General features: G+C 38.7%; 2 protein-coding genes and 2 pseudogenes across 2 annotated transcripts in view; 2 read left to right on the top strand and 2 right to left on the bottom strand.

Moving 5' to 3' along the window:
* The window catches only part of LOC146489893 (uncharacterized), a 1,494-nt pseudogene extending 393 nt beyond the window's left edge, over positions 1-1,101 (top strand).
* Positions 1-13,704, top strand: part of LOC146489888 (hsp70/Hsp90 co-chaperone CNS1 homolog) — a 187,430-nt gene that overhangs the window by 89,587 nt on the left and 84,139 nt on the right. The window lies entirely within an intron of this gene.
* The window catches only part of LOC146489891 (uncharacterized), a 51,966-nt gene that overhangs the window by 8,707 nt on the left and 29,555 nt on the right, over positions 1-13,704 (bottom strand). The window contains exons 7-9 of the mRNA XM_085084580.1: positions 6,596-6,655; positions 5,544-5,603; positions 4,499-4,579 (exon numbers count right to left, since the gene is read on the bottom strand). Of these exons, the coding sequence (XP_084940706.1) occupies positions 4,499-4,579; positions 5,544-5,603; positions 6,596-6,655 (201 nt within the window). The remainder of the gene's footprint in view (positions 1-4,498; positions 4,580-5,543; positions 5,604-6,595; positions 6,656-13,704) is intronic.
* On the bottom strand, positions 10,024-10,822 carry LOC146489892 (uncharacterized; annotated as a pseudogene).

Here is a 13,704-nt window from a genome sequence, read left to right as displayed (position 1 = left end):
CTTAAGAAGGCAGATATGGAGGAGCTGAAAGAGAAGATCAAAGAGAAGAAGTGGCACGGACGGTTCTTGCAGGCTAGGTGGCAGGACAGCGAGCTAAATCAGAGAGGATTCTTTGCTTGGTTGCGTGATTGGACCTGTGCTCCTACCCATACCATCGCTGGGGTAGTGGAGTTGTACGAGCAGCTTGCACCCACTAAGGTGTACACAGTCCACAAAACAGGTGCAGAACAGGGCGACGTTACGTGTAGTCTGTGTGGAAAATCCCCTGAGGCGCTTGCGCATGTGCTAGCAGGGTGCTCTGCTCTCGCCCAGTCTAAATACCTAGAAAAGACACAACGCATCACTGAAAGTCCTCTTCTTCGAGATGACGAGGGATCTGAGGCTAATTGATTCAGTCCCTCCCTGGTACTCGTGTGCAGTGCCCAAACCAGTCGGAGTCATCTGAGGCATTAGCGTTTTGGGATGTTCCAGTTTATTCGGAACACACCATTGTCAAGGCTAACAGAGTGGACGCTCGATTTGTGGACCACAAGAATAAGAAGGTGTGGGCTGTGGAGATGTCCTGTCCGTGGATGGAGGATCGTGAAAAGAAGTCCGAGGAGAAGACGGTCAAGTACGGGCCACTGCGATTCGAGCTGAAGAAGCAGTACCCTAGCTACGACGTTGAACAATGTGACATCATCATTGACGTGCTGGGGGGATGGTCAAGGGATGGAGACCTGACAATGAGGAAATTCCTTGGCGGCAGGGGTTATGACGTATTGAGAAGGATGCAGAAGGCTACCATCTCGAGTTCTCTCAACATAGTGAGAACTTTCAAAGCTACCGTCAATTGACTTTCCTTGAGGGAATAGCATAGGAGCTCAATATAGTTTTAGTATTAGAGAGCTTTAGATTGTCTATAAGATTTTTATATTTTATCGCTAATTTTTTTTTTAACTCAGCAGTTTTCTTTTTATAGTTTCTTCAGATAGCATAGGTTACGCTGCGCGTTATATGTGGTTCTATTTTAGCATCCATACGTTTATCAACTGCATAATAATAACAATAATAATAATAATTTATATAGCGCTATGGCTTGAGGTCCAAAATAGGATATGATGATGTCATGTGACGTGGAAATAACTTCAGGATTTTCCAAACGGCACCTGGATTCGCCGCCTTGGATTTCTGGAAGCCCCAAACAAAGCCCCAAATAATATCAACAAAACTTTACAAAAACTACTTTAAACCAATAGTAGAACACTATGTTAATAAAAAAACGTGAAAGCTTCTGTAAGAAACTGTGCTGATACTGGATTCATTTTTTTCCTATTTCTGAAAAAGCAACATGTGAAACTTGGCTGCTATGGTAACAGTGAACATTGATTTAAACCTCACTAAATTGCCCCCGATTAATGAATGTCTCAAAAAGTCACTATGTCTGGTGGCGGTAATACTGAAATACTAAAAAGCTGGTTGTAACAGGTCTGGATATACGGAAACCTAGAAGGCACCCAATCAAAAAGCCATATTTAGCACACATGATCGAAATTCAATTGAAATTTTAGGATTTAAATGTGTCACTCAAAAAACTGATATAAAGACGAGAATGAGAATGACAATGGTGTATTATTTAGTGAGCGACGCAGGCAAACTCGGAAAAAAATCGGAGTGCTCCTATCAGGAGACGAACCTAAGATCCTCCGCCGGATTACAAATTCGGATGGTCTATCACTGAGCTACAGCAGACTCGTGGGAGCTAAGGTCATTAAACTCAAGCCACTTTAAGTGATTCACTGTGGGAAAGAAAACAGTTCTGGGAAAGGAAATTGTTGAAGACTCGAAGGTTACCACTGAAATTATAATCAATATGCTCGAGAATCGCACTTCAAACCGGCAGTAACTGAGTGGAATAGAGCAAAATGTTTGGTCAATTTGAGGGCTCTTGACCTGCAAATCGTCGTTTGCAGATAGATATACAGTACCTTATTGATCAAATAGTGTATTGAGCTAAGAAATCCGTTGTAATATTTTGAAGGAAACAGTTTAGTGTAGTAAACATATATTTACACATTGGACCCAACTAAATCATCGCCTTCACAGGTGAATTCTCTATTTTCGGAGCTTCAGTTGGTGTCTCAACTTAGCAATCATTAGAGATATATTGGCGAAAAAAATAAATATTTATGTCAGACGTTTGCAGTGTGATTAAGGACCAAAATTATTTCCGGTCGTGTTGCAATGAACCCGGAAAATGGTTTAGTGAAACGGCATACTTTTTGGCCTATTTAATCCCCTTTACTCTCCAAATCATCGCATAGAAATGAAACTACATCCTCTTAGCTTTTTAAATTACTTACTAACCTTAGCAATTTGCGGATATATGAGGGAAAATAATTTAGTTGACTCTTATTTATGTGAGAGGTTAGCAAATCATGTCAATACCAACACCGTGTGAGTCCCAGTGCTGGATAGTGCAGTGCAATCCAACGGTGGAACAGGGCGTAGTTTCTGGGCTGTTTCACGTCTCTTGTCCTCCAAACCATCGATTACCGCAAATCCTTTCGGCAACTAACATGATACGCACTCCGAGAAGAGCTTCCAAGAGAGAGCAGTACTGCGCATGTCATCCCGTGGGAGTGTCCTTTAATGCTTTGTGGCTTTTAACTCCTGGGAGATTGACATCTTAAATGAACGGCACGTCGAAACTCAAGTAAATGGCATAATCGGAGTTGCAAGGTTGATCGGCGTAAAGAAGCAGTCAAGAAACATGCGACGGCGAGTCAGAAATATGTAAACCTTAATTCAACCTTCGTCGTCGGTTTCAATGATGAGCCTTCTTGGTAGCTTAAATAGAGCTGGTTTATTAACAATTTTAACCGGCCCTGTCATGATTTGAAATGTACAGCCCGCTATGGATGAAATGTTTCATTTCGACCAAGTGTGCTGAATACGGCTTACTGATTGATCGCCGTCTAGGGTTTCCGTATATCCAGTACGTAATAGACGTACAAAGTGGGCTAAGGCCTACATATTGTTAAGGTCCCGCAGAACTCATTCCAATAAATGAATGAAATTCATAAGGCAAATTTCTGCGCAAAGCTTTTCTTCTAAAATTTAAAATTTCTGAATTTGGAAAGTCGAGGCCACTGAAACTTAACATGGATATTAGCGGACGATGGAAGAACATCATGATCGTTTAACCGGCGGATCGCTGTTTTTGGTGACATTTTGAGCTGCTAAAGCTAGGATTGCCGAAAGACAATCCTAAAAGCGCCCAATCTTGATGATTGTATGACCTAGTGGCGAGTGATAATCCCTTTAGTGATGTGACATAAGTCAAGCACATTTGTCAGTTACAATACTCCTTGAAAGACAATGGCTTCTAGTGAATGTCACGCCTTTTTTCTGTTATTTGCTTGTTGTTGGGCAGGCATGGTGATTCCTGCCGCTATGGTAGGGTAGGGAAACTTGCAACGTAGTAGTAGCCATTCACTCGTTTCAATGACAGTTCCATTACGGTCAAGCCTTTCCTGCCTTTAAGGGGCAGAGAAACTTTGGTTCCATTCACTGAGTCCCAAAGCCAGTATAACAAAGTTATTCAAGGTCATGTTACAAGGTTTCCTTTTGTTCATTAGAGACGGTGGGAGAGGGAGATTCTCATAAACATGCGGCTTAGCTTCATTTTTGTATGATCCGTTAACTTGGCTTCTGAATTTTGCTTGCTTCGTTGCAGTTTCTTAGTCTCCTTATACCGGCCTTGAATACGTTTTGGTGAAAGGAAACTTGTCATTGGCAAGCTAACAATTTGGAGAAAAGCTTCTTGACTTTATTGAGTGCTTTGCAAGGACAGAGTTTACAAAAAAATTAAGATCTTCTATCTTTCCCATCATTGGACCCATCATTGACCATCCAAAGTATATCGGATAGCTATCGGTTCGTTGAGCCTACCTGCCCTTTACAGATTTTCCCTATTCGCAAAACCAACCAGTTGTACGGATGGGAATGCTATGGGCTCTCCTCACTTTACACAGGTCTACAGCAACGGACTCATCCAGTGGCTTACAATCAAATTTACAAGGCAGTCTTTATCTACGTTTAACACGTGATTCCAATCAACTCAACGTCTTTTGTTCATGACACTATCCCAAGTTAGCCAGCCTATCACGCAAAGGGTCTCCTTCGAGTCGTTTCTAAAGGGCATATGTTTAGACCATGTAGGCTGCCACTTTTCTTGCACACATTTTATGCGCACGATGTAATTTAAGTTAGATGAAAAATAATAATTCCGACAAAAAACCCTGCAAAACCGTTTCGTTAAAAGGCAGCTCTCCAATTCGGTCTTTAATTAAAAGCCTCAGTACAGATGGGATCCGCTCACGTACAGAATAGCTCAGCACACATGCAAAGTGCTTCGATGTGTGTTAATTCAACTCTGAATGCAAAAAAGCATACTAGAAAGACACCAAGAAACTAGAAGTATTGCCAATTTAGTGAATATGTCTGAGGAACTTACCCTTGACGTTCTCCAGGCAGGCTTGGTCACAGGACTAGTCATTAGGTCCTCATCATCTGAATCTGAATCATCTGAACGCTTCTAGGAAAGCATTAGTGAAACTAAGAAAAAGCAGCCACAAGCTTTTGATTGAAACAGGAAGATACGACAACATACCCCGTAATGAAAGGGTGTGTAATGTTTGCAACTGTAAAACCATTCATGACGAAATTAATTTTATTAGATTTTCTAAAATAGAACCTAGCCTTCCATTTTCACGATTATTAGTAAAAGAAACTTTACTATCGCATATAATGAACTCAACTGACTATTTTATAAACACTCAATTAATTTCATTTGTTTCCTCGTGCTTCGAATTGAGAGATAAACTTCTCTCCGTAATGATTACTTCTACTGTATGAATAGTTTAAAATAAGCAAAGACTTCAGTTACTTTATTTGTTTATTTTTATTTATTATTATTATTATTATTATTATTATTATTGTTATTATTATTATTTTCGTTTCTCTCTCCCATACTATTATTTGACCTTGCTTAAAATCTTGTGACAAACCCTAATTTGATTCTTGTTAATCACTAGCATGTTCCTTCAGCCAAGAGGGTTTTTCAAAATGTGCCCAATTTTTGGGGGCTATGTTTTCCTAAATCCAGGTATAATTATTACAAGTGTATCAGCCGAATTGCGTAGAATGGGTTGATATTCTCGTCTGCGTGATTAATCATCTCGCAATAATCTGTAGTAATCAAGTTCACAGGAGACAGTGCCTTCATAATGTCAATTGTTAAGCAAGAAATCGTGTTCTTAATGAGGGCCTTCAAGCAAAACCCTTGCAAGTTACTTTCATTCATCATGTCTTGAAATAACTGGCTTAGTTCAGGCTATCAGTCCGTCTAGTAACGTCAGATTCATTGCTTGAAAAACAACTGTGATTTACACAAGCAGGGCTATAAAATTTGCCCCATGTTTTCAACTTCTTTAAGCTCAGTTGTATTATACCCTTGTAATAAAATAATATAATATAGTGAATATTTCTGAGGAACTTACCCCTCCAGACTTCCATTCAGGCCTGAAGTCAGAACTACGCCTTGGTTGCCGACGAAACCGCTACGGTGAAAGCAGGATGAGACGATTTTGAAAAGATTATTTAAGCAGTGCAAAACGGTTCATAAATAAGATAAAGATATTAGTAACAAAACGTAGTCAAACATGTTGTATTATCTAAGCATGGAATGAAAACGTGCCTAAGAATGCTCTTTGTTTCAATAGCAAGGGGGAAACAATTGCACTGCAGCCGTCAAATTTACGCGTCAGACCTCCATCAAACTTGCTTTTCTATAAAATAATTAATTCAAGTGCTAGAATATGAAGCAGGCATGTGGAGGTCACATAAATTAATTAGCCTTGTGGGCTTCAAAACTATGCTTTTTGGCCGTAGGCTTCCTTCTGCCGCTACCAGCTACGCTACTCCAGCCACACACTCGAGATCTGGGGTTGCAGTCCACAAACCACAATCAACACTCGTTGGTCTAGTGAACAAATTACTGTCCATAGCCAATTGTTTACAGGTCATAATCTCCAGCTCACACAATCTTATAGTTCGAAGTCAGTTATCTGGGAGCAGGTTTGGCGCAGTGGTAGAGCACTCGCCTTCCACCAATGTGGCCCGGGTTCGATTCCCGTACTTAGCGTCATAAGTGGGCCGAGTTCGTTGGTTCTCTACTCTGTTCCGAGAGGGTTTTCTCCGGCTACTCCTGTTTTCCCCTCTCCTCTAAAACTAACATTTGATTTTATTCGATTCGCTCACGAAAAGAACAGCTTAGCACATGAGCCGAGTGTTTTGACGTCTGTTAATCCCTGTGTGGTTGTAAAAAATAAGAATAAAAATATTCTACTACTACTACTACTACTACTACTACTACTACTACTACTACTACTACTACTACTACTACTACTACTACTACTACTACTACTACTACTACTACTACTACTACTACTACTACTACTACTACTACTACTACTACTACTAATACTAATACTAATACTAATTGATTTGGACTCCCTTTATTGTAACAAGTAAATATTTCTAAGGAACTTACCCTTAATTCCTGGATAATCCTGTTCTTAGGAGTACCCATCAGTTCATCATCCTCTGAACTCTGAAACCAGGAAAGAGATGTTTTTGAGAAGATTCTTTTACTAGTGCAAGACACGCACGGCTGCCAAATAAGATGAAGATACTACTAACAAAAGATAGTCCATCATGTTGTAGTATCTAGGAATGGGATAAATTCGTGCCCCAGGATTTTGCTTTATTTTGAGGCAAACGACGCGACAAATGGTTCCACTGGTGCGGTCAAATTCACGCGCGGGACTACCATCAAGCATGCTTTCGCATGACTTCAATCAGGCAAGTGATATAATATAAAACAAGTATGTCGACCTCAAATAAAAAACAAGTAACTTTAACTTGAGGGCTTCATAAAGGTGTTTTTTTTTTGTCGCGGACTCTTTCTGCCCGCTACCGGGTAAACTCCTTAAGCGTTACTGGAAATCTAGGGCAGTGCAAAGACTTCGGTTACATTCCACAAATCAGAGTCGACACTCGATAGTCCAGTCGACAGACTACTGTCCACAATTCAATTCAGAGTTCAAAATCTACAGCCCAGACAATTTTATAGTGCGAAGTCAGGAATCAATAACTCACAGTCCAGACTAAATATCTGTCCCTATCCCAGAGGTTCGCAGTGGCGTCCACAGTCTAAATTTTAAATCCCAAAGAATTTAGTCACCAGTTTACAATCCCCAATCCATTGGCCTCAATCCATTTCATAGTTGAAACTACACAGTGAAAAACCAACATACATGTGGCACAGTGTAAAGAGCAATGAAAGGCAGAGAAGAATTCTGAGGGTGTTTGCAAACAGACAAAAAAAGAGGATAAATGTCAATTAAAAGTATAATGACTTACTTGTAAAAACTACGGTTAATTTTAAAAACTACATAGTTTACAGGGTATTTAACAGAGAAATTACAACTTTAAAAAGTACAACAAGAACACTGTCCCTCGTTTTAATTCGTATTTTCTCAAAAATTCAATAAGTTATAGGGGTGCCATTTTATGGAATGCTGTTTCAATTTATTTTACTTTCTTTCGAAATGTGAAGAAGGACGATTATGTTAAAGATCTTGACTTAAGCGCCCAGTCAGTTCAGTCGCTTCCTAGACATTAACATGAGTTTAAGTACTATTAATTATTAGCGGACACGCGGAGCCCCATAGCTAAGAAAATTTGGGAAACCCATGAATGTGAAAAAGTTTGGTTCGGTTATGACGTCACCTATGTGCATCCGACCGTCCGACCGTCCGTACGCAATCCCACAATCTAATGCGCCCGTGTTTGTTTGGCGGGAAGTTGCATGGCGAGTTGCGTTTACAACAGAAATGCTAACGAATACAAAGTCTATTTATATGCATTCGTTGGATATGTTGAAAAACGCGGAAAGACGAGAAAAAGAGAGAAAAAGAAAACAAAAAAAAAAACGGAGACGATTAAGCAAAATTCAACGTGAAACAGTTAGAAAGTTAGAGTAGGCCGGCCGGAAAAGTAAGTTCAAAGAAGCCTCACATTTGCCTATATCACCCGTTCGTGATCAGTTATGGTAACTTTCAGAACTATAAAATAGCCTTAAATAGACCCTTAAGTCGCTTTCGATACCACCAATATTTAAGTTGATTAAAGTTTATTTTTGAAAACTTTTTTCGCCTCGAGGGAAGACGGGGACGCGGTTTACGCCGTAAAAAAACCGGCTAAAGCATTTCCAGCGCTATAAAGATGCTTATATTACAAAAGATTATGCAAGAGCGATCCAAGAAGAGAGAAAAACTTTGATTCAAGCCATGTATGTTGCGAAGGAACGAAGATATGACGTGAAAGTTATTAACCGAACCCTCTACATCAACAAAGAAGCTTTCAATGTTACCAAAATTCCACATGATTTTCGTCCCAGTGCCCCTTTATTGTTATTTATGTTCACGTTAGTTTTGTACTTTTTTCATACGACAAGATTCTTGCTACTCGTGTTTCCATCGTTTCCCGATTTATGTGATTGCTTAATTGAATCATTAGTTACCGGAATAACTGCTCGCGAAAGATTGCCTTTGGAAGCTTTGCGGTCTCAGTCGCCCACGCCTGGTGCTCGCACTTTCAGAAAAAGATCGCTGATTTTAATTCTCTGGATTTAAAATGCCCGTCGTTAAATGTCAGAGGTCTAAACAAGTCTCTTAAACGTCGTTTGTTTTTTCCATGGTTACATAAACAAAAACAAGATTTCATATTCCTACAGGAGTGCTACAGCACTAATTTATGCACATCCACATGGGAAAATGAATGGGGAGGAAAGATGGTTTTCAGCCACCGAACAAGCCATAGTAAAGGAGTGATGATTCTTATCAACCCCTCTTTAGATCTTAAGGTAAAAAAGTGTATTACTGACCAAAAAAGGAGGTTTATTATCTTGAAATTACTCCTCTTGTTCTTGCTAATTTTTACGCGCCAAATCACGCTAATCAACAGGTAATTTCTTCACAGAGCTAAACCACCAACTACAAGAGTTTGCCCTAGCCAATATAATAATTAGTGGCGATTTTAACTATCCACTCTCCCAGAAAGATAAGATCGGTCAAAACCCAGCCACGAGTAAAGCTTCTGTCATAAAACAAATTTGAAACCTTACTAATTCGCACAACTTTTGCGACGTTTGGCGAAGTACAGATCCTAACCTATCTCTTTTCACTTGGAGAAATAAATCCTTAAAAGTACAAAGTCCTTTAGATTACTTCTTAATCTCCAAACAGTTTTTTTTGCTGTTTGACAAAGAAGTGTGAAATTTTAAGGGCTCCCGAAAGTGATCATTCAGCTATGTCTATTCACCTGCAATCAGAAGTGTCAGCTCATAAGAAAGGTCCCGGAATTTGGAAAATTAATCCTTCACTGCTCAAAGACGAGACTTGCATCGCAGCTTTACGAGAAAACCTTCAACGTTTTAAGGCGAAGTATGTTGATTTACCCGACTTAGGCTTAAGGTGGCATTTATTTAAAATAGATATGAGAAGATTTACGGTACAATACTCGAAGAGGAAAGCGAAAATTTCCCTAGGGACGAGGAAATTTGTCTGCAGAAAGTGGTAAACTCGCTACAAGCACAAGCTGAGGAAAACTCACACAACAAAAACATCACACATGAATTGCAAGTAGAAAAATCTCGTCTCAAAAAAGTATGACGTGTAGGACAAAAGGTGCCATCCTCAAAAGTAAAGGGATATGGCACGAGGATGGTGAGCGCAATACAGAATACTTCTATGCCCTTAAAAAACGAAATTACACTAATAGGCAATAAAAAGACTAAAAATTGCTGAAAACGTGAGTACAGAAGATCAATTCAATATTCTAGATAAAGAAAAATGCTTCTATGAATCTCTTTACAAATGCAATAACATAACGCTAAATCCTTATAAGTAAAGGTTTGGTTATACATAGACAAGTAAAGATAAACGATAAAAAGAAACAACGTTTCGGGGTCGTCATGACGCCATTATCAAGTTCGAAGTGATAGAAATAATTGAAGTCAATGTCAGAAATAGTTCACCAAAAAATTAACGTAATGTCTGAATATATAATGTCACGTAAATAGTTTAGCTTGAATTGAGTCCGATTGGACATTGAGAGATGGTGTTAACTCTCTAATTAGCAACATTTCGTAAACTAAGCAATCGAACGTATTCATGCACTTCTTAAGGACAGAAAAATTTCTGTCAAGGTCTTTAGGGACATTACGGTGTTCATTAAGAAGATGCTTGCCAATGGAAGATTGGTATTTATGCTCGACCACGCGCTGGTGTAAATGCCTAAGTGTAAACCCTACATAACTTGCATCACACAAGTCACATTGATATTTATAAACAACACAATTCTGATTTACAATAGGTGGTTTTCTCTCCTTTATCTTTAGTTCTTGTTGGATTTTGTTACCAACAAAAATCGGTTGGATGACTGTGTCAATCTTCTGGCTAAGATCTTTGAGCTGTTTGTGTACCAGGTCAGCAGAAGCCTGATCTTTGAAAGGCAGGACTATTCGGACAGTTGGACTGTCTCTTGGGGCAGGTATTGGTTGAGTGCCTTCAGCCTTAGAGGCTACAAAACTCCTAACGGTGGTGTTGATAAGTTGTTGTGGGTATTTCAACCGGGTGAACACAGCTTTCAAACGGTCACATTCTTCAGAGAAGTACGACCAACACGATGATTAGCGATACGCACGATCAAGCATGTTGTTGCTAATTAGAGAGTTAACACCATCTCTCAATGTCCAATCGGACTCAATTCAAGCTAAACTATTTACGTGACACTATATATTCAGACATTATGTTAATTTTTCGGTGAACTATTTCTGACATTGACTTCAATTATTTCTATCACTTCGAACTTGATAATGGCGTCATGACGACCCCGAAACGTTGTTCCTTTTTATATTTTATCTTTACTTGTCTATGTATAGACGCTAAAAAGTTAAAAAATTCCCCTTTATTTAATCCAGAAAAGATTACTCCTTTAAACGAAGGCGAAAGGCTATCCTGTGAAGGTCAAATCACCTCTGAAGAATGCTATAACGCTCTTAAGGATTTTAAAGTAAGAAGAAAAAAAAATCCCGGTACTAATGGGTTTCCTGCTTAATTTTATCGCTTCTTCTGGCCCGAAATCAATAAAGAAATAACGGAAAGTTTTAATTTTGCGATCCAATCTCGAAAGCTGTCTATAGCCCAAAGGAGAGGTATTATCTCACTTATCCCCCAAAAATTTAAAGACAAAACTATGTTAGAGAACTTGCAGCCTATATCGCTCCTAAATGTTGATTATAAAATCGTCACTAAGGCCAACGCTAAAAGACTTGAAAAGGTTCTTCCAAGCATTAAAAACCCCATTCAAAACTGGTTGCGTGAAGGGCCGTTACATTGGTGAAAATGCTCGGCTAATACAAGACAATATAGCATACAAACTTGACAGGAAAAAAGGGATAACTCTATTACTTGATTAAAAAAAAAACCGTTGACTCTATTGAATGGCCTTTCCTCAAAGCAGCCATTAACTTTTTCAATTTCGGACCTGATATCCTAAACTGATTAACACATTTTACAATTCATTTCTTGCTGTGTATTAAACAACGGCCACGCTTCCACGTTCTTCCCTCTTCAACGCAGTGTACGACAAGGATGTTCCCTACATCAGGAGTCATTTTGTCTTCTAGGAATCGAACTTTTTCGAAGAACTTTAAAAAAACCCAGTCCATCAAAGGAATTCTGGTAAACAATCATGGAATAAAAGTAACATAATATGCTGATGATACTATTGTTTTCGTCAGTGATCGAGATTCTGTCGTCCCACTGTTAGACCTCCTTCAAAATTTTAGCCTCCTTTCTGGACTGGAAATAAACACCGCTAAAACGGAGGCAATGTGGCTTGGGCAATGGAAAAATAACGAAGACACACCCTTTGGTTTTAAGTGGCCAAAGGAGCCAAAGTGCTAAAGTACGAGATTTGTAACAAACTTTAAACACCCGGCAAAGAAGAAAACTAACCCTCTATGAAACGTTAACATAGTTAAAACTGATATATAATGCTTCTGTTTTGAAAGTCCCCAAGCAATACGTAGAACAAATAAATAGGATCACTTTTAATTTCATCTGAGACGGCAAGCCCGCGAAAATTAAAAGAAGCACAATCATAGGAGAAAGAAGGAAAGGTGGGTTAAAATGTGTGACTTTGTAATCATGGAGAGAGCTTTAAAAATTGCGTGGATTAAAAGAATCCAAAACGAAGTCACTTCCTCTTGGAAAATTATTCCTGACCTTACGGTCCAACAATACGGTAACCTCCTTTTCTTGACCAGGTGCAATTACGATCCTAAGATCCTCTCGCTGGAAAATCTTAACTCTTTCTACCGTTCAATTCTGGTGTATTGGCATGACTTCAAAATGTCGAAGCAAAATGAAGTATACTTTAAAAATGAAATTCTTTAGAACAATCGCAATATTTCAATTGATAAGAAACCAGTTTTCTGAAGAAGATGGTTTTCCCACAACATCGTCTACGTAAGTGATTTATTTAACAGAAACGGAAATCTCTGCAGCTACTCTGAGTTCAAGACTTTGTATAACCTACAGGTGCCATTTCATCTTTGTGGAAAGAAACAATAACTCCACAGAATCATACCAACGCTTTTTTCAGTATAAAATTGTACACAAGATACTTCCCACTCAATTTAGCTTAAACCGCGATGGAATAGCTGAAATTAAGTGACGTTTGTCCTCTGTGCAAAAATGAGAGACAAACCTTATACCACTTGGTCGTCCTCTGCACTGAAGTGCACTCCTTCTGGAATACATTTCAAGACTGGTGGCTACAAAAGACCCATGAAAAGCTTTCTTTAAATCAAAGTAATTTACTTTACGGTTTTTTCGAAAAATCTTCATATTGGCAGTCTTTAAACTACTCAATACTCATAGCAAAATACCACATAATCTGTACCAGCAAAGGCGGGGGTGTACTGAGCTTCCAGAGCTTCCTCTTACGACTTTTCGATAAAATTCAGACTCTACAGCAGATTGCTGTCGCTAATAATTGTCTTTCAAATTTTAGACTTAGATGGGCAGATCTTCTTCCTTAAAACCTTTTTTCTTTTAATTTAGTCAATCAACAATAACATAGAAACCTCATAATTGTACAGCTGTAACTTTACATTTGATTTAAGAAGTAAGAATCTTTAGCAGTTGCTTTCTAGTTTGATCTTTTTTGTACGTAATCAGCGTAAAATTTGTAAAATTGTATTTGATGTAAAGTAATGTTTTGTTAGTAAAACTAAAAATAAAAATATAAAATAATCTTTTGCTTTTTCTTGTAAGAGACACGAAAACTCAACGTTTAGAAATTTCCTTTCTAGCTGCTGCACTTGATTTCCATGTATTTGTGGTACAAACAAACCAGCTTTAACAGTCGAACTCCAAAGAACTTGAAAGAACTTGTTGTTTTTGGACACAAGAAACCAACGAAATTTAGAACTGGCGCGCTCAGCCAATGAGGAGAGAATATTTTCGCCGATTGACCAATCAGAAGTAAGTAATTTAGCCCTCAGGGAAAGGGGAATTAAGAGAAATT

Source organism: Pavona decussata, unplaced genomic scaffold (assembly GCF_977016875.1).
Source record: "Pavona decussata unplaced genomic scaffold, jaPavDecu1.1 SCAFFOLD_2, whole genome shotgun sequence".
NCBI classification, from domain to species: Eukaryota; Metazoa; Cnidaria; class Anthozoa; order Scleractinia; family Agariciidae; genus Pavona; species Pavona decussata.
This window is presented reverse-complemented; position numbering and strand designations above follow the sequence as displayed.